General features: G+C 37.6%; 2 protein-coding genes across 3 annotated transcripts in view; one reads left to right on the top strand and one right to left on the bottom strand.

Moving 5' to 3' along the window:
• Positions 1 to 1256: 1256 nt before the first annotated feature.
• Positions 1257 to 5355, bottom strand: nrg4 (neuregulin 4). The gene is made up of 5 exons (XM_084397600.1): positions 5242 to 5355; positions 3721 to 3789; positions 3430 to 3523; positions 3181 to 3333; positions 1257 to 2189 (listed from the first exon to the last, which is right to left on the bottom strand). Exons 2-5 carry the CDS (start codon positions 3728 to 3730, stop codon positions 2102 to 2104), a joined length of 345 nt encoding a protein of 114 aa, XP_084253726.1. The 5' UTR covers positions 3731 to 3789; positions 5242 to 5355; the 3' UTR covers positions 1257 to 2101.
• Positions 5356 to 7390: 2035 nt separating this feature from the next.
• tmem266 (transmembrane protein 266) overlaps positions 7391 to 21691 on the top strand; it is a 69148-nt gene continuing 54847 nt past the window's right edge. The window contains exons 1-2 of one of the 2 annotated variants that reach the window (XM_084397571.1): positions 7391 to 7797; positions 12354 to 12462. In XM_084397571.1, the coding sequence (XP_084253697.1) occupies positions 12449 to 12462 (14 nt within the window). In that variant the 5' untranslated portion in view covers positions 7391 to 7797; positions 12354 to 12448. The remainder of the gene's footprint in view (positions 7798 to 12353; positions 12463 to 21691) is intronic. The other variant, XM_084397572.1, reaches the window with a different exon arrangement.

A 21691-nucleotide genomic window follows, 5' to 3' on the forward strand; every position in this document is an offset into this window, starting at 1 on the left:
TCGCACCTTTTTTTTTTTTTTTTTGCTACATGCCATGGGATTGATCAATGCATGCTGATGAGTTTGCATGCTAGTTTTGCACTGATGTAAAAAGACTGACAGTGACAAGACCTCATGTTAGCAAAATATTTTAAACTTTTAACTCTTAAAAAAAAACTTTAAAAAAACATGTTCTTTAATGTTTGATTACAATTTTACAGATGGGAAATTAAAATATTTTATCAATAATAATAATGCCACTGACGATTCTGATTATCGATGCGATTCTTTAACGATTCTCTTATCGATTCTTGATAGCACTGTGTGGAAAAATGTAGTCATATGCTTTTCAAAAAAACAAAAAAAAACAAGGGGTTTAATTTATTTTAAAGCTTAAGCTTGAGTAAGCAAACTGTACTTTTTATGTAATTTATGTAATAAATAGAACCTTATTGTAAAGTGTTACTGATTACACCGATTCAGACGTCTTCTGAGTTCACTGTTGGAAAGATCAGTTGTTTTAACCATTCATTCAAATTAATTTCAAAGGAGTCGATTAGTTCGCGAATTGGACGTGTCGTGCGCGTTGTGTGATTATCCCAGCAGTTAGGACACGGACATCCAAGATTTGTGTCAACACAGAAAACCTTTCATCACTGGATAGTTTTTTTGTTTAATTAAAGTGTTGTTTTATGTCAGCTGAATGTCTGGGACGCTTTTCAGAGAAGATCAAAGGCAACAACTTATTCAGCAGAATTCACACCCAGCAGTAATTAAGGGGAAAAAAATCTCCGAATGCTCCACATGAAACTTTGGTCTTCCGACCTTTTACCACCGTGTCGATTTATTTTGATTAATATGTGCGAGGGAGAGAGAGCAAGACAGCGCTTAGTTTGGAGACCGTGAAGTCTTGTTTACACTTTCGCCTGGCTCCGAAGAGAGAGAGAGAGAGAGCGCGCGCGCGACCGAGTCTCTCTCTCTGCTCGTACTCTGTCACAAGCGCAGCCGTTCATCTACATTACTCACCGATCAAATAAGACTTTGGCGGGACAAAAATTCACTTTGGCGGGCGCTAAAACTCACTTAAGAGTCGTTTGTTCATTAATCGGACTGGTTTTGTTTCACTCATCGTAATGTAAATTTAGCTGCAGCTAAGTGCCTTTGTGCGACCCACCTTTTCTCACTGTGTGACCCACAAGTGGGTCGCGACCCACAGTTTGAAAACCACTGGCATAGGCTATGATATGAAAATTGTTGGTTTTTCTTTCATTTTCTTTGAATATGCTCCCATTACATTTTATAAAATGATTCTGTACAGTGATGTGCATTAATGTTTAAGCTTCCTGTTGTTACGTTTAAAGTTAATACATTTCAACAGTATGATGGAATTACAGTAATCCAGTAGAATTTAAAGAGATAGTTCTCCCAAAATGTTTTAATTCTGTCATTATTTACTCACCCTCAAGTTGTTCCAAACCTGTATGAATTTCTTTCTTCTGCTGAACACAAAATAATATATTTTGAATAATATGGGTAACCAAACAGTTGACGGGCCCCATTGACTTCCATAGGATTTTTTCCCTATATGAAAGTCTATGGGGCCCAACAACTGGTTACTGACATTCTTCAGAATATATTATTTTGTGTTCAGCAGAAGAAAGAAATTCATACAGGATTGGAACTTGAGGGTGAGTAAATGATGACAGAATTTTCAAGTGACAAAATTAAAAGGAATAATATATTATTCAAAACAAAAACAGCACATTGTAAAAAATAGTGTATGTACATGACACATGTGAGTATGTTAAATAATATCAAGTCATCTATATCTAATTAAAATGACAAATCTACACTTATGGATGCTGCTTTTGAAATGTATTGCTTTCCATTGAACAGCTGACATGGTAACAGTTTGTTTCAAGAATTTGCATCCTTTTGTTACGTATTTAAATATGGTTTAAAAATGACAGAACTATTTACAAAATGTAAAAACATAAGAAAAGTATTTTGTGTGCAATCTGACACATTTTCACATTGAGTTCAAGACTTCCAACAAGGGAGTGATGTTACAAGGTTCGCAACATCAAAACCAATGTCGAGTTCACATGCATCAAAAGTCGATTCACACTTGATCGCAGTTAGAGGTCCCACTCAATTTGCCTCTCTTATATTCCTCAGATTTTGGTTGGTTCTGGGTATTTTTCTTAATTCTGGGAATAAATGGAAAGACAACTGTTACTTCTTGCAGGTTTTTAGGGGTTAAAAACAGCTCTTGCCCATAATATGGAAGCTTGACCATGAAATAAAAAGCTAAAAAGCTTATTTTCCTCTCAGAATTGCGAGTTTAAAGCTCTCAACAACTCGCAATTGTGAGATATAAACTTGCAATTCGGAGAAAAAAGTAGCAATATCTATTTTTTTCCGTGACGGAAACAAGCATTCCACAAGTAGGCTCTACCAGTTGGCAGATTCGACAGCATTTAAAACAAAGTTGATTACCACAACAACAGAAAAAAAAAAAAAAAATAATAATAATAATTTAGACTTGCCCTTCGTTTTCGAGGTTATGATGAGTACCATATCATCTTTACGGTTGTTTTAAGCTTTTTGTTGTAATGGCAACGAAGTGATCTACAATTAGATAACTTTATAAAAGGTTTGTTGTTTTCCACACTAAAATGTTATCAATTTTTTTTTCCAAATACGCATATTGACAGGCTTATTGTTTAGATCTTGCGGCTATACTTTTGAAAATGTGAGTATTTTAAAGTACAAATCGGCACATTCACTTCCATTGTAACTGTCACGAGTGCTGAATCGTTCACTCAACCGATTCATTCAAACAACAAAACAAACGGTTCTGCAGTGGCTTCGTTTGGAAGAACTTTAGTTGGCGACGCAAAAACAGCTGAAGCAACTGATAACATTGTGTCAAAAATGTAAGTTATTCAATATTGACTTATTGTTTACAAAACTGGCAAGAAATATCGCACTAGCAATCTCTATTTCCGAAAATGAGCCCTCCTCCTGCAGCGTGCTCGTGTGATATTGCTTCATGATCTCGACTTCCATTGTAAATACAGTCGAGGGATGAGAAACCGGTTTCTGTGGTAATCTGTCATATGATTATATGTTGTCTTTATCATGTTGATCAAATTTGTACTGAATCCGAAACCAGTGTGAAATGCGCACGTGACTCACTTGCAGATGTAATAGATGACCACAACAAGCACCGCTAAAACGAGCAGGACCATGATGACCACAGCAGCGATCAGGCCCTTCTCTTCACTGCTGTGTGAGAAACTGAACAGCTGATACTGCTCACATCTGCTGCCCTCATAGTTCGCACTGCAGCTACACGACAGGGAAAGGGTTTCAAGCCAAACAAGGTATGCTAAACGATAAGTCATCAAATAAAACAATAGATTTTCTGTTCGCGAGGACACTCACACACAGGTGGGGGTAGACACAGAAGGTATTTTAAAGCATGTTCCTCCATTCATGCAAAAGTTGGCTTCGGACCCAGTGCAAGGGTCACCGTGTTCTGTAATAAGAGGAAATAACTAAATAAATAGATGAATCATTTATCAAGCTTTTCCCCACAGAGCAGTTTTTAATTTTGTTTTGCATTTTATTTGCATTTCATGAATTCCACATCATGGAAACACAACATCATGTGTGACGTGCACATGATAATGTATTTTATATCTATAATGGATGTGTATTGTTGTTATTAATTACCTGCCATCATGGGAAATACTAAATAGATCTTCTTGTATGGGAACTTTAACAGCAGTCTCTTACAATCACCTGAGAACAAAGGAAATGTTATGGTCAGATTACATTACATTTTACATTTATTACAGTGTCCACATTAATTATATTGGTTGCTTTCAAAGATGTCAACTTTCCTACAGAATATAAATGCTGTTTGTAAGGGATGATGTTCGTAGTTATTAATTTGTCAACAAAAATCTGGATAAGGTTGAGTAAATAATATTTATTATTATTAAAACTGGAATATTAAATATTAATTTAAAATTGTATAGTATTTAATATATATATATATATATATTTTAGTGTGTGCGCATGTATAAATATACATATACACACACACACATATATTATATAAACAAGAACTTTTATGTTAGATGCGATTAATCGATTTGACCACTAAATTTAATGGTTAATATAATAAAATACTATTAAATATTCCAGTTTTAATAATATACATATATAATATACATACGCAATTAATTGCATCTAGCATAAGTTTGTTTATATAATATGTGTGTGTGTGTGTGTGTGTGTATATATATATATATATATATATATATGCATACATATGTGTGTGTGCACTCATATATACTGTATAATGTACTGTACACACCCATATATAAACAAACTTGTAATGTTAGAGATGTGATTTATCGCGATTAATAGATTTGACAGCTCTAATATTCATATTTACTACAATTAATTATATTAAGTATAACAATATAGTTAACACCTAGTTGAGTGTATAGAGGCTACGTGCAACTTAACTTCCGTATTCTGTAAAACAGATCGCATCGCTTCCGGTCTTTTGTATGTGCTTCGTGAAAAAATGAGCTGTTTTACTCAAGATAACTTAAAAGGAGCGAGCAAAGATGAGCATAACCAATGTCCCTAAAGTTAATATCAGATCTCGTCTAAAGTTTCAGAACTGTGGGCGGTTGCATAAACTGCTTAGGCTAGCCTTAAAACCTAGGCATCTGTTTGTTTTTTCTTCAAGACTACTCCTTACTTTTTTTAAAAAGCGAGTTACATAAGAAAGTCGATTGGTCTAATTTGAATCAGAAGAGTAAGACTGATTATTATCTCTTGTGAAACTGCTTGTTGGCCAAACTTGTTCTTAAGACACAGTTTTAATGGCTTTAAGTTTATGCAACTTGCCCATGGCAGGATCTCAAACCGTGCTCAGATTTACCACTTAAAACTCTGATATTTCTAATCAAATTCACATTGTTGAAATAGCTCTGCACTCATACTGTGTTGGTTTCTCCCAAGGAATTTGAGGATAAACTTCTAAGACAAAGTTGATTTTTAAATGAAACATTACTGAGAGCTCTCAGGCCTTATCTGAGCAATACAAATAAAAAAAATAAAAACACCTGTCTCAGTCAGGACTCGCCTGTTTACAAGTTTTGAGCTTGACTACGTGCAATTTTACAAGGCTTCGGTTTTCTAACACTCGCAAATCCTAATGACATTTAGACTTACCTTCCAGGTGAAATGCAGTGCAGATGAGTCACCTCGTCTTCCTCAAATAAGTTCTGAGCTAAACGCCAGCGTGCGACTCAGTCACATAAGAACTGTGGGCGGATCCTTTAGCGCAGAAATGTCGTGATTGCTGTTTGTCCACATTTGTGAATGAAACGATTCTCATTGTGCGTCGGTGGAACGTAATGATGAGAGTTCATTTATAGGGAATTACCTGCTGTTGCATCACAAACTTCTAAGACAAAAGACATTAAAGGCACATTTAGAATTGAACTAAGGCCTGGCTTAATCTAAGCCCTGTTTGTGAAACCAGGGCTAAAACTGTCTGGAAAGTAGAAGCCGCTCTGAATGCATTACCACATTTATTCCATTTTGTATATTTTGAAAGGGTTTAAACATCTAAGATTGGGTCATGAAGTGATTATGGTTTGTAAAGCTTTAGGTTTCTTCAGATATGTATTTATAGAAACTGTGTGGGGTGTTACTGTTATTTTAAGTGCATTAAGAGAAGGTGTGGTCCATACTCTCAGTGAGACTGCTTTGCTCTCTCTCTCTCTCTGTGTGTGTGTGTGTGTGTGTAGGCCGGATGGGTTTGGTGTCAGACTCTGGTATGCCAGGTATGCTAATGGTGAAGTTTTGTGCGCTGCAGGTATGCGTGGAATCGTGGGAACTTTGCAGACTTTAATCGGATTGTTTACATTCCTCGTTTAAAGGGCGCACGAGGGACAAAAGGCGACGTCACGTCGTGTCATCAAAAACCGTTAGAGCGGCATAGTTTTGAGGTGTAACAAGGCCAAATTACTACAACTTTAAGTAATGACATAAAAAAATATAACTAATGAAGTTTGCCACATAGAAACAGCAATTTAAGATTGAAAGAGATAGGTCGTGATGTCTTAGGCTTAGTACGATTTTTATCTAAAGAAATAAATATTTTTATTGAGCAAAATATTGTCACATTGATCAAAAGTGACAGTAAAGGCATTTATAATGTTAGAAATTTCTATTTCAAATAAATACTGTTCTTTTCAACTTTCGGTTGATCCAAGAATCATGGAAAATGTATGTTGGTTTACACAAACATATTAAACAACACTGTTTATAACATTGATAATTAAGAGCAGCAAATCATCAGGATCATGTGACACTGAAGACTGGAGCAATGATTCTGAAAAGCCAGCTTTACTATCATAGGAATAAAGAATGTAAAATATAATAAATAAAAATTATTTGTAATATTTCACAATATTACTGTTTTACTGTATTTTGATCAAAATCTTTTATGCTTGGTGAGCATAAAATACGTATTTTACTTGAATATAAGTAAATTATTATAGGCTATTTTCAGCTTTACGCACAATATTATTAAATATTATTCAAGTTTGATCACACCATAGTAGCCTATATGATAAATGACGCGGGTTAGTATTAGTTGAATGATGTGCAATAGAATGATAAATAAAAATAAAGATTGTTGTTTTTCGCAGTTTTGCCATAGAAGAACAAATTTTGGTTCCACAAAGATCATTTCAGTGAACAGTTCTTAAAAGAATCTTTTTTCTCTTTGTGTGAAGAACATTAAGAACCATTTTCCACTCTAAAGAACCTTTTGTGGAATGGAATCTTCCATGGATTCTTCATTGAACCATAAAAAAACTTTATTTTCAAGACTGATATAGGCTATTGTGATATGATGACATAATTATAGTAAGATAGTATTAGTGTTATCTGAAAGTCTGAAGAAGTTTAGTACAAAGGCCGTCAATAGACCTTTTTATGTGTTTCTTACTTGGTGGTCTTCATTTCTCTCACTGTCTCGCACGCACATCCCCGATCAATAGTCACCTTCGAAAAGCATTTCTCACATCTCAATGTCACCCCTGCCATGTCCATATGCTCAGTCATGACTCATGACAGCGGTTGACGTTATTCTACATGACTGATGTGTGTTTGCAGTAAATGGCACGCGCAGAATATGGGACGTTGGCATGGAAATGCACGCGAGATACTCGCACCTCAGCAAGGTGTTTTGATGGATGCGAGGTTATCCCGGAGAACATTTGCCATCCCTCGGACAGAAAACCAATAGAAAAGCGTTTTCTCTACGTAATGAATCCCCTCCTCCTCCTCATCCTCCTCCTCCTCCTCCGACATAACGGAACGATGCTGGCGTTCATGCTTCAATCGAATCGCGTCAAATCGACTCGCGGCTTCAGCGCGATGGAGAAGACCGAGTCCCTGGCGTGAATTGAAGAGGGGAGCCCGACACTCAGCACAACACAAAACACACACAATGCGCTCCTCCTGTCGCGAATACGATGCCTTTCCCTGGATGGTTGGACTCCTAATATCACCTCGCTGAGCGATGATGCTCGTTTCACGGCTCGCCTTTGCTCGTCGTCCGCTTTATTCGCGAAAGAAGCAGCAGAACGGATGCTTGACCACTGCGAAACTGTCTTCACGCATCAAGCCTCTTCTGAATATCGGCAAGGGACACGTTATCTTAACCACGAGGGCCAGGGAGACACGATTAAAGTTTCAACGATGTAAATCGAGGTAGGTCAGCCCTTGGAGACGAGCGTTTCATCACTCCTTATTCTTCCTTTCATTCCGCCAATTATCGGCTTAATGGGTGTTTGCTGTTATTTTGGTAATTGCATCACTAAATCAGCTGTCATGGTGCTGAGTAGCCTTTAATCAGAAGACCTCACTTCATCCAATCTTTAGGCCTGGGAAATACAAGACACGTCTTCCATTTTTGAACGCAATAGGCTTTATTACGTGCGCATCAAATGCTGTGTTGATGGGGGATTTTTGGTCACTCCTGACAAGGAAATCTGGTTACAAGAAGGTTGTAGCTTGGAGAAGCACGTCAAAATGACACGAAATAGTTTCATCGCCATGTTGCATGTTTTGCTTTTCACGTTGCCTGAATGTGTTCCGTCTGATCAAGTTCATTGCTAAACTTTTGATACTGAACTGATAGTGCCATACGAACTTTGATTCTGTAGGTCTTTGGGCACGTGGTCAACACAACAAATCAAAATGAGCATTGATGTGAGACGTGCATGATTCAAATCTGTTTTAACTGACCAATAAGTAGGCTAATTCGTTATATTTATTGTTATTAATCTAAGAGGTATAGCCCTACATCATGCACTGCAGGTCCACAACCTGAATTGCCCTTCAGCTATAGTAGCCTATTGAAGAGTAGACTGCGTTGTGTGTAATACTGAATCATCCCATGCTTAAAGGGTTAGTTCACCCAAAAAAAAAGAAAATTATCCCATGATTTACTCTGCCTGAAGGCATCTTAGGTGAATATGACTTTCTTCCTTCAGCCAAACTCAATCGGAGTTATATTAAAAAATATCCCGGCTCTTCCATGCTTTGGGAGTGAATACAATAGTAACAGAGATTTTGAAATCCAAAAAAGCGCATCCATCATAAAAGTAATCCGTACAGCTGCAGGGTGTTAATAAAGGCCTTCTGAAGAGAGGCAATGGTTTTTGTTAGAAAAATATCCATATTTATAACTTTATGAACTATAATCACTGGCTTCCAGTAACGGCCGTACGCGAGCCTTGTTCCAACAGAAGAGTGACCTCTGACCCGACGCATGACGTATTGACGAACGTGGATGCGCAGAAGATGGAGCAAAACAAAACAACGGTCACGAATTAGAAGTCTTAAATGAATTTTTCTTAAAAGAGACATGTTGTAGGATCTTGAGTTTGTTTGAACCACGAGAGCCGTCTACTCTCACCTAAGCTTACGCGACATCATGCGTCAGAGGTCACTCCTCCGCCGAAACTAGACTCACGTAGTTACTATTCACTTCAATTATAAAGCTCAGATTGTGTTTGGCTGAAAGAAGAAAGTCATATACACCTAGGGTGGCTTGAGGGTGAGTAAATGATGGGATAATTTTCATTTTTGGGTGAACTAACCCTTTAAGACATCAAAATTGTGTTCCATATTTAACCCATACGGAACGCAGTTTGTACTGTATTTTGCGAAGTCAAGGCAAGGGTGGACAGTCATTGATTTGAACTTATTTTAACTTGAGCGCTGCGTTTTTAGAATGCGTGAGACGCTGCAAAAGACGCGTATATTTCGGAAAAATGGAAGTATCGCAGTAGAATGGAAACAATTGTATCTGTTAATATTATTTATTGGGCCTGAACTAACATGAATGAACAATGAACAGCACAGTGACTGACTTTTCTTTCAGGTCACTTTATGTCCTAACATATAAACCAACAAATTTATATAACCAACAAAAAATACAGACCATTAAACACATGTTGAGTTTCTGTGACAACATGCCCCAATAGTGTCACAATAGGAACTTTCGATTAAGCAATCTATAGTAGGCTTTTCAACTAAATATAATTAGTGAAATGGTGAAAATCTAAAAAGTAACATACAAAAATAGCTTTGTTTCGATTCACATACTTTAATGATCTAATTAAATTAATTAGAAAAGCATGAAAACAGTTCAACGTCTGTTTATATCTGTAAAAATATGATATTGTAAATCTAGTTTGAAGGACAGGATTCACAAAAATTATATTTCAGTCGGTTATCCATGCATTTTGACTTTTTACTCCCTTTGTGAAAATGTTAATCAAATTTAATGTACATGTAAACATTTTAAATAATAATCTGTTAAGCATTATATAGTGTAATAATGCTATTTAGAAAAGTGTTTTTTCACCTTTTATACATTTTTCATTATCACGAGTCGCAGATAGCACCTTTCGCCTAAACAAGAATGCAAAAATGAACCCTCCCTCACATCATCTTCTCTCCTCTACCTCGTCCCACTTCCATCTATTCTGATTTGCTGTCTCACTGACCTGTGTACGGTATGCCTTATTTGGCTTAATATGATTTGTCTTGTGTACTAGTTTCACCTCATCCCCCAGCTCGAGGTAATGCCTCTTGTAAAACCGCTGGAGTTTGAGACACCATGCGTTTGTCAAGCGGTCTCAGTAAATGAAGCCTTCATCACAGTGCTTCAGTGATTGAAGCTGGTGGTAACCGAGCGCTACAGACCATTCTATTTATTGATGGCCGTCCGTACCGAGGTTGACAACTTCATCGCACCTTGACACCAAAAAAAGGCAATCGCAGGCAGAGTTTTTGTGTAATGCTTAGCCAGCTGAAAATCATGCTGTTTGTTCAATAACAACTTCTTTTCTTTTTTTCGAGGTCGAGGTGGTTATTAAATGTGAATGAAGCACTATGCACTCAGCTCTCACATGGGTACCATATGTAGGACAATAGGAATTCTGGGAATTCAAAAGGCTGGTCTTCGCTTCAAGAATATGTCTTGTCGTGTTTGAGAGACCCCTCAAAGAATCTGCTTTAGCTCTGGAAGCGCTTTTTGTTTAGATGATTGTCAATTTAAAGGCGCAGTTCACCCAAAAATGGAAATTTGCCATTATTTACTCGTCTTCATGTTGTTTCAAAGCTTGTATGGTGTTATTTTTTTACACAAAATGTAAATCTTGCATCAGTTCTTTTTAATACAACAACAGTTCACAGCGAACATGTTTGTTAAGCGCCAAGATAAAAAAAAAACTAAACCTAAAAGTAGCCCAAATGGCTCGTATACCCTTTTCTTTTGTCTTCTCTCATATTATAGCTTTGTGTAATTAAAAGACTGAAGTCTTATTCACTGAAAATAGCTGAAAAATAGATCAGCGAGAGACTAATGTGTGAACAAATCAGTCTGATTCTTTGTTCTGTTTGATTTGTGAAATAGATCAACTGGTTCATTGAAACAAATCGACTCGAAATAACAATTTATTTAATGATTCAACTGGATTAGTGCACAAAATGTTTTATATCAGGCAATTCTTTTCAATTAACTGGACTGGATGATTCGTTCATGAACTAGGCTGATTTGTTGAGGATTTCGTTCACAAATGTCAATGATTCAACGTTGCAGTTATCAAATTAAAGGTGACATGAAAATTCACCCTATCTATATTATATCTATTTTCATCTCATTGGGAATGCTTCATATATTATTTTTACCTTAAACTGTCCTAGACCAAGACATATGGTGACAAAATCATTCAGTCCAATCATTTACTCCGCCGCTTTTTTACAATTGACTGCAGCAGACTCGCATTCAGATCTGCAACAACTGATGGACAGAACCAAGTCTACGCCATACATTTTAATGGAAGATTATCAGTGAATAATAACTTTAATAGATATATGATTTAGAAACACTCGGAATAAAGTGCACAATTCATACAAAGTTCTGTCATGAAACTCTGGATGGCGCAGGCTGATAGGTCTTTTACTCAATATGCTTGCGATCACATTCTCTATAGGACACGGCTGATTGGTTCCTGCTGTATCAGTAGCCAATGAGCTCGCTGCTCAACCTTTAAGTACTGGCCAGCGTTTGTTTTAGCAGTGCAGCGCGCTTTCAGAAACCCTCCACCTTCCCCAGCTCCACCTGTATAGATCTGCTACGGGTGCCAAGACCAAACATACCGACATTACCATGCCAAACACTCCGAGAGTTGTCATGACAGAACTACACTGTAAAAAATGATATGATCAATAATTTATGACAATATATGTTTTTACATTGCTTTACCTCATCAAAATAAGTGAAACAAGTTTCAACTTTTTTTTATAAGTTATACAAGATTCAACTCATTTTTTTAAGTCAGTTTAGTGTAATTTAAGTTGAAATGACTTAAACATCCTTGTTGATTGTACTCAATTTAATTCAGCAACTTTTTTTTTTTTACTTTTATTGCTGTATATCAAATATTCTGCTAAATGGGGTATGAAGCTTTGCTGAATCATGTAGTGCGCTTATAGCTGTAAACGGTTTCTTCGCTTGATTTCAATCACAGGTCAGAGGTAAAACTGTGAACTTAAGCGAGTATTTGATTTCATAACAGATCCAATATCTCGCTTCATTGATTTTATTGCATAAGCTACTTTTCCTCCCTTCACAATGATAGTACATTTCAGTTTTAACACGCACAGTAGTTCCTACAGTATTTACTTTATATTATGATGTGTTTAAAGAGAGTATGTTGATTTTTGTTTTTTTTCCCTGCTTTTCTTCTCAGGTCTGGTATGAGTGAAGTCACCTCCGTCTAACTAGAGCTCACGTTTAAGAGAAGTGAAAGAGGAAGTCCGTTCAGCGTTTGCTGCGTATCGCACCATGAGCCAGCCACAGTGAGTGTTCAAGCTACATCCTACCTGCTTTATAATGATGTGGAGCGGTGTGTGAGGAACGCCGCTGTGTATTGGGTGCAGGAGAGTGTGTTAAATTGTGTTTGTGTGCGTTTACACTCCAGTAACACTAATTACGTGTTAAGCATTGTGTTGTTTAGACTTTTCTGTCCCCCTTTTTTCCGTTTGAATACTCTTTGGAGTATTCAATTTGTTTGTATTACGTTTGTCAGAGTAGGTTTTGCTTTATCTCTTTTTTTTTTTTTTTTTGTTGCATTGCATGAGCAATACAATTTGTCATTCAAATCTGGTCCTACCAAAAATAGGTCATAAATTGAGTACTGTTGTTAAATATTGATAATGTACATTATATATATATACTGCTGTAAATACCCTAATCATAAATATTATCTTGAAAAATAGTTAGTGGTTGGGAAGATTTTTTAATGTTTTTGAAAGAAGTATATTCTGCTCATCAAGGCTGGATTTATTTGATCAAAAATACCGTGATAAAAATTATATTGTGAGATAATATTACAATTTAAAGTAACTGTTTGCTATTGTAATATATTTTAAAATGTAATTTATTCCTGTGATGCAAATCTGAATTTTCAGCATCATTACTCCAGTCTTCAGTGTCACATGATCCTTCAGATATCAGTCTAATATGCTGATTTGCTGCTCAAGAAATATTTCTGATTATTATCAATGTTGAAAACAGTTATGCTGCGTAATATTTTTAACCATAAAAAATACATCACCAATAAATGGATGTTAAGAAATCATTCATTACAGGGTCAGTCCAGCATATGAATGTTCTTAATTGACTCGTCATCTTCACCAGCAGGAACCGCAGCACATCTCACTCGACATCCATGTGTTTGCACTGCAGCAGGAGGCGTGTGATATCGTAATTTATAGTCACACACTGTTCTGCAGTCAGGTGCTCAGCATGTCCTCAGATTCATGTGGAGAATGCCCTTTCCACATCCTTCCAGCTCACAACTGTTCCAGGATCAGCAGCACAGGTGCTGACTCAGCCTTCTTAGGTGTAGTCTTCATGGCGCGACTTTTGCGTTGTCTTCTCACCGAGTCAGAATCAGGCCACCCTTACCCAATTTAATTTGATGCCAGTGAAATTGGGTCTGTGAGGTAGATTTACAGTCTGTTCAGTATATTGCATTGCCTTGTACAGTAGCTGTTGGTGTTGATCACTGAATCTAAGAAACGTTATTCATAGTGGACCTCAAACCCATCATATATCGAAGGAAATTTCAATCGTGTTCGTAGGTATTTGCACATAAAGTGTACACGTACGTTTTGTACATTTTTATAGGCACTGAAACTATTATAACTTTTTGACTGCATCTATAACATGAACTTGTACTCGTAACTTTTAAATAAATACAAATGTTTACAAATTCTTTAATGTTGATGATGTTGTTGATAAAGGTACAACAGCATCATATTGACAGCACCTAATGCGTAAGCTCTTTTATGTACTAATGTTTACAAATCATTTGAGGTTGATGTTGTTGATAAACATACAATAGCATATCAACACGCCTAAAACCCTTTTGTATATGTAAACTTTTACAAACATACAAATGTTTTCAGATCCTTTGATGTGAAAGTTGTTGATAAACATGCAAAAGCATCGTATCAACAGCGCCTAAAAAGTAAATCATATTATGTGCAACTTTACAGAAATGTTTACAACTCCTTTTGATGTTTATGTTGTTGATATATGTACAATAGCATTGTTTCAAAAATACACAAGAAAAGGTTCTCTTTAGAACCCTAAATTTTAAAGAACACTTTATGCCAAAAAAAGGTGCGAGAAATGTCTTAAATAATAGCATAACACTTTCATGTTTACCATGTAAACTTAAAGTATGTTTACAAGCGGTTTAATTCATAATTTAAATTTTTTTTAAATGAATTAAAGCCAAAATAATTTCCAAAACTAAATCCATAAAATTATCCCAAAATTACCCCTAAAAGGTTCTATTTATATATATATATATATATATATATATATATATATATAAATAACCTTTTCTTTGAAGAGTAATAAACCCTTTTGTGTATGTACAACTTTAGAGACATACTAATAATTACAAATCCTTTGATATTCCTAACATAGACATGTCTATCCAAATGTTTGAAAAATAATGTGTGCTTGAAACACACTTTACATACAAATATATGAATATATATATATATATATAGGATGAGATAATGTTAATTGAATGGACAGTACTTCTATCCCTCAAAGCCTTGTTTCCGTTCGCGTCAAATTAAATATGGTGAAGGAATATTAAACGAGAGTACAACCAATACTAGCATCGGTGTCGGTATATATATTGTTTTATGAAGAAGTGCTTGGTGTGTGGCCCTCACAGGAAGCTCCTGTATTCTGATGGCAGTGGTTTCAGTGTCCAGGGAGAGGGAGGTTGGGGAGGTTGGTAGTGAATGCAGAGTGGATTACTTCAGCAGCCGTCTTTGTTCATCAGAGCTGCACTTGTGTACTGTGCATTCAGAGCAAGTCTGAGACACAGGAGTAAGCAGCAGAGAATAACATGACACATTTGACTCAATTACACACCATGGGATAGACTGCAAGTACACCGCAAAAGACACCTTATATTAAATCAAACCGCTTTTCCAAAACCACCATGTGGATATTATTTACATGTAGCATGTGCTGCCGATCTATTGTTGTGAGAAATAGATATACAAATGCTTAAAGTGCGCCTCTTATGCTATATTAAAGGTTCCTAATGTTGTTTTAAAGGTCTCCTACAATAGATTTACATCTATCCAAGGTAGAAAAAACAAACAAAACAAACTTAAATTTTCTCATAATATACATTGCAGCATCAGCTCTTTTCTCACAGTGTCTGAAACAGTTCAATAAAGGATTCAGACTCTCTAAACCCCTCCTTTCTGAGAGCCTACTCTGCTCTGATTGGTCAGATGGCCCAGTCTGTTGTGATTGATCTACCGCTTACAGCGCGTGTGGGAAACGAAACGCACATTATCTGAATTTCAGATCCGGATCTTCCTCGGCACTTTATACACAGTGATACGAACAGTAACGATGGCGTCGGTTTTATCATATTGAGTCCTCATCCTTTGGAAGTTCATGCAAAGTGGATTTGCTTTTACATCGCAGAAAACGGTGTCTTCTCGACATGTCAACAACATGAACCAAACTCTTCAAGTCTCAACTACAACTACAGTGTTTGAGGGTCAAACGTAGACGTTGTTTTCACGAGCAGCCAATGAAGACCATAGACTGACATTATGCACATTTTTAGAAATCTTACATAGGTTTGGGCAGGAAGCAAGACTGGAATTACTGATGACTCGAAGTTTGAAACTTTGCAGACCTTTTACAATTACACAAAGCTGTATAACACACTACATGAAAGTGTGACTGAGCTGTACCGAAAAGGGTCACACTGTACTCCCAACTATTCCACCGAGCTAGTACCAAAAGAGAACAGAGATGTGACCTTCGAGTACCAATATACTTTAATTAACAAAACAATAAAAAACAATCAATAATAGATTTGAATTAATAGACAATTTTACTTTCTTTATTATAACTTCCTATATAAACCCATATTTGGATATGTGGATCATACGCCAGATGCTATTAAAATCGCAACCCACAACCTAAATATTACTGGATACCAGGCCTGTGGGATGAGGAAGAAGCAGAGAGTCACTGGACCACAGTCCCAAGGGCACACATGCACTGATGTCTAATCACACTAAGAGATAACTTGGAATAAAAACAGTAAACAAATACAGGTCACTCTGTACCCTCATCTCAATGTCCATGCAGTGAAGAGAACATCAGGCCTCCAAGCAGTGAAGAGAACATCAGGCCTCCATGCAGTGAAGAAAACATCAGGCCTCCATGCAGTGAAGAAAACATCAGGCCTCCATGCAGTGAAGAAAAGATCAGGCCTCCATGCAGTGAAGAAAACATCAGGCCTCCATGCAGTGAAGAAAAGATCAGGCCATCAGTGAAGAGAACATCCATGCAGTGAAGAAAACATCAGGCCTCCATGCAGTGAAGAGAACATCAGGCCTCCATGCAGTGAAGAGAACATCAGGCCTCCATGCAGTGAAGAGAACATCAGGCCTCCATGCAGTGAAGAGAACATCAGGCCTCCATGCAGAGAAGAGAACATCAGGCCTCCATGCAGTGAAGAAAAGATCAGGCCTCCATGCAGTGAAGAGAACATCAGGCCTCCATGCAGTGAAGAGAACATCAGGCCTCCATGCAGTGAAGAGAACATCAGGCCTCCATGCAGTGAAGAGAACATCAGGCCTCCATGCAGTGAAGAGAACATCAGGCCTCCATGCAGAGAAGAGAACATCAGGCCTCCATGCAGTGAAGAGAACATCAGGCCTCCATGCAGTGAAGAGAACATCAGGCCTCCATGCAGTGAAGAGAACATCAGGCCTCCATGCAGTGAAGAGAACATCAGGCCTCCATGCAGTGAAGAGAACATCAGGCCTCCATGCAGTGAAGAGAACATCAGGCCTCCATGCAGTGAAGAGAACATCAGGCCTCCAAGCAGTGAAGAGAACATCAGGCCTCCATGCAGTGAAGAGAACATCAGGCCTCCATGCAGTGAAGAGAACATCAGGCCTCCATGCAGAGAAGAGAACATCAGGCCTCCATGCAGTGAAGAGAACATCAGGCCTCCATGCAGTGAAGAGAACATCAGGCCTCCATGCAGTGAAGAGAACATCAGGCCTCCATGCAGAGAAGAGAACATCAGGCCTCCATGCAGAGAAGAGAACATCAGGCCTCCATGCAGAGAAGAGAACATCAGGCCTCCATGCAGTGAAGAGAACATCAGGCCTCCATGCAGTGAAGAGAACATCAGGCCTCCATGCAGTGAAGAGAACATCAGGCCTCCATGCAGAGAAGAGAACATCAGGCCTCCATGCAGTGAAGAGAACATCAGGCCTCCATGCAGAGAAGAGAACATCAGGCCTCCATGCAGAGAAGAGAACATCAGGCCTCCATGCAGTGAAGAGAACATCAGGCCTCCATGCAGAGAAGAGAACATCAGGCCTCCATGCAGAGAAGAGAACATCAGGCCTCCATGCAGAGAAGAGAACATCAGGCCTCCATGCAGAGAAGAGAACATCAGGCCTCCATGCAGTGAAGAGAACATCAGGCCTCCATGCAGAGAAGAGAACATCAGGCCTCCATGCAGTGAAGAGAACATTAGGCCTCCATGCAGTGAAGAGAACATCAGGCCTCCATGCAGTGAAGAGAACATCAGGCCTCCATGCAGTGAAGAAAACATCAGGCCTCCATGCAGTGAAGAGAACATCAGGCCTCCATGCAGTGAAGAGAACATTAGGCCTCCATGCAGTGAAGAGAACATCAGGCCTCCATGCAGTGAAGAGAACATCAGGCCTCCATGCAGTGAAGAGAACATCAGGCCTCCATGCAGTGAAGAAAACATCAGGCCTCCATGCAGTGAAGAGAACATCAGGCCTCCATGCAGAGAAGAGAACATCAGGCCTCCATGCAGTGAAGAGAACATCAGGCCTCCATGCAGTGAAGAGAACATCAGGCCTCCATGCAGTGAAGAGAACATCAGGCCTCCATGCAGTGAAGAGAACATCAGGCCTCCATGCAGAGAAGAGAACATCAGGCCTCCATGCAAAGAAGAGAACATCAGGCCTCCATGCAGAGAAGAGAACATCAGGCCTCCATGCAGTGAAGAGAACATCAGGCCTCCATGCAGAGAAGAGAACATCAGGCCTCCATGCAGAGAAGAGAACATCAGGCCTCCATGCAGAGAAGAGAACATCAGGCCTCCATGCAGAGAAGAGAACATCAGGCCTCCATGCAGAGAAGAGAACATCAGGCCTCCATGCAGAGAAGAGAACATCAGGCCTCCATGCAGTGAAGAGAACATCAGGCCTCCATGCAGAGAAGAGAACATCAGGCCTCCATGCAGAGAAGAGAACATCAGGCATCAGGCCTCCATGCAGTGAAGAGAACATCAGGCCTCCATGCAGTGAAGAAAACATCAGGCCTCCATGCAGTGAAGAGAACATCAGGCCTCCATGCAGTGAAGAGAACATTAGGCCTCCATGCAGTGAAGAGAACATCAGGCCTCCATGCAGTGAAGAGAACATCAGGCCTCCAAGCAGTGAAGAGAACATCAGGCCTCCATGCAGTGAAGAGAACATCAGGCCTCCATGCAGTGAAGAGAACATCAGGCCTCCATGCAGTGAAGAGAACATCAGGCCTCCATGCAGTGAAGAGAACATCAGGCCTCCAACATTGTTTTGGTTGTGCGGATGAATACGGTTCTTTAAATTTAAATGTATTTTAATTGTTTCAATTTTTTTTTAAGGGTCAGATTCGTCGTGGTTACTTTTATATAACCCTTGCTCATCCTCATCAGAAGCTAATATTATTATTTTTTTAAATAATAATAATGTAACCATTGTCAGTAGCTGAAGTGGAGCAAATGTAAAATGTGAGGTTGTGCTTTTAGTGTTTTGATCATCATTTAGTCATGTTGTTATTGTTTGTGTATGTCCTTTTTTTCACCACACAAGGTGTGTGTATGTGTGTGTGTATATTTGTGTGAGTGATTGTGCACACGTGCATGCATACTCATGTGCTCATGTTTTCACACACGCATGCTTACATGCACTCTGACACACCCTGAGGACGCCTTTGTGCTTGAAACAGGTCAGCTAACATTTAGCCTCGACTGCTCTGTCTAATGAGGTCTGTCTTGTTGTTTTGTGCGAAAGCTGATCATTTTCTTGTCGTGACATTCAATTGTTACAATTAAATAAATTATAGTACTATCCAATTCTTTATTATCTCTCTATATAATAATTACACAATTAATCTGCTAGTTTTCATCTGTATGTAGGACTGCATGTTCTTCAGATGCAGTTTGCAGGGATTAGTTCAGATGCAGGGCACTTTCCATGTTCAGTATACATAATAAAAGGGTACATAATAATAGACTCTTTAAAACAAATCTTTCAACAAATAGGCAGTTAAACAAGTGTATATATATATATAATATTTAGACTGTCAAAATCAGAAGGTCATACTCAGTATTAAATTAGCTTTTTTTCATTAATTTTAAATGAGTTTTGCCTTTTGCCCCCGTTACCTAAATTTGGGACATTTCAAAATATAGACACCTAAATATGCTAGAAAATATAATTAATAAATTAATAAACAGGGTTGTACATTTATCCTAGCCGTCACTCAAAAGGGACAAATTGCTAGTTTATAATTACCGTAAATTAAAGAGAGAATTCTTTATTTTTATTATTATAATTTTTTTATAATGTTGGTAATTGGGTTGAAAAATGTCAAATTGTGTCAATGTAAAAAATAGAGGGATGCACGTCATATAGGCTACATAATTATAATGAGGACATTATAATTGTTTGCTTGGGACATGGCTTTTAATGGTGAGACTTTTGTAAGGCTCTCAAAAAGTATTGAAAAAAATGTGCATTTAGATTTATCAGCCAATATATCTGTTATCGGCTTTCAAATATAAAGAATTATCGGATATTGGTACTGGCCAAAAATTTCACGTCAGTACAGCCCTAAATAGAATTATATTATTAGTCTTCATGTCAGAAAGGATCCAGTGGCCGGATTCACGAAACTATCAACTAACTGAGGTATTTTTAAGGAAAAGTTAAGGATATTTTGTATTCTCAAAAACACTTCTTAATGTTCTTATCTTTTTTCATTAAGATTATTCTCTAAACAAAACTTAAAAACAATTCAAATTCTTGAAAAGGATCTTCTTAAAATCATTGTAAATAACATCTTAAAGTTAGGATAACCTCCAACCTCTTAAATCCCCAAAGGTAAGATTTTTTTAAATTGGTTTGAAACTTGCTTCACAACCATTTTAAAGTATTTTCGTTATAGTATGATTGTGAGTAGTATGAATGAAATTCGGACATACTCCATCCACTATGTTGTCAGTCATGTGACCTACCAGAGTCAGTTGCGTCGCTTCACTGCCGTTCACAAATCCTCTCTAGTGGTCTCATGGGATAGTAAAATGTCCACTGGACGCACACTTCAGAATATTACCGGTAGTAGTAGGCGATCCGGGTACATTTCGATTACTGTTTTATGAACGCTACAGCAGACATATTACTCTTGTCACATACTGTTTTTCACCTACTATATAGTATGGAAGTAGCAGATTCAGATTCAGACAGGAGGCTCTTTAAAAATGACAATACACGGCACATTAATGCTGAATGCTGAACTCTGTCTAGACAGTCTTGATGAAAATAATGTGAGCATTTAAATTATTACGGTACTCTGCCGGCAACTGAAAAGATTGGTCTTTGAAATGTTTTTCATTGAGTTGAGCAGCGAGTCTTTGGCTACAATCATAAAACACAAACAACATTTTCTACTTGAGAAAAAATATGATGATGATGATGATGATGATGTTCTTAAAAAAACATTTGAGAACTTGAGGAGTGTCTTTCATGAATTGCACTTGGGAACATTCTTACAGACTTCTTGGAAATTATCTTAAGAAATGTGAAAAAGAAATGTTTTTCATGCGTCCGTCACCAGATTATGTTACTACTTGGCTGTTTAAATGTTTTGTAATGGGGGACATCATGCAGTAACAGGCTTGCACACAATCTGGGCTATAGCTTTACATATATTTTAAATTCTGAATAAACTTGTTAACTAAAATTAGTTCATTAGAAATATAAATTTTTACTACAGTGTAAATGTGTAAAAATTATAACGTTGTTGAATTACCTTGACGGATACAGTTGAGAAGGTCAAGACCTCTGAGGTAAAGAATCTTTAAAATGATCTACTTTTTACCCTATAATTTTATATTACATAATAGCTTAGCAAACACATCTAATAGTTCGTACAGAACATGGGGTTTGTGCCGCATGTTTAAAAAACAAGTAATGGGACACTAAATCTAGCCTGTTTGTGTACAGTACCATATGCTTTCATTTCTTATAGCTTTTGATAGATAGTCTTTAATGGCTCTGCATAAAAGGGGTCATGCAAACATGGTGAATTACAACACCGGACATCTGTTCACTTTTTTTCACCATCATCTATAGTTGTGTTCTTGTTTAACCTCAAAATACCGTTCACTGTCACACAAGTCTCTATGATATGGCTGTGGCAGAAGGA

This window comes from Rutilus rutilus, assembly GCF_951802725.1.
Source record: "Rutilus rutilus genome assembly, chromosome: 23".
NCBI classification, from domain to species: domain Eukaryota; kingdom Metazoa; phylum Chordata; class Actinopteri; order Cypriniformes; family Leuciscidae; genus Rutilus; species Rutilus rutilus.

What these genes read in the sequence shown, in the direction of transcription:
- nrg4 (XM_084397600.1), bottom strand. An exon ending in GTGTCTACCCCCACCTGTGT is followed by an intron (nt 3,334 to 3,429) that starts GTGAGTGTCCTC and finishes CCTGTCGTGTAG; the next exon opens with CTGCAGTGCGAACTATGAGG. An exon ending in GTCATCTATTACATCTGCAA is followed by an intron (nt 2,190 to 3,180) that starts GTGAGTCACGTG and finishes ATTTATTCCCAG; the next exon opens with AATTAAGAAAAATACCCAGA.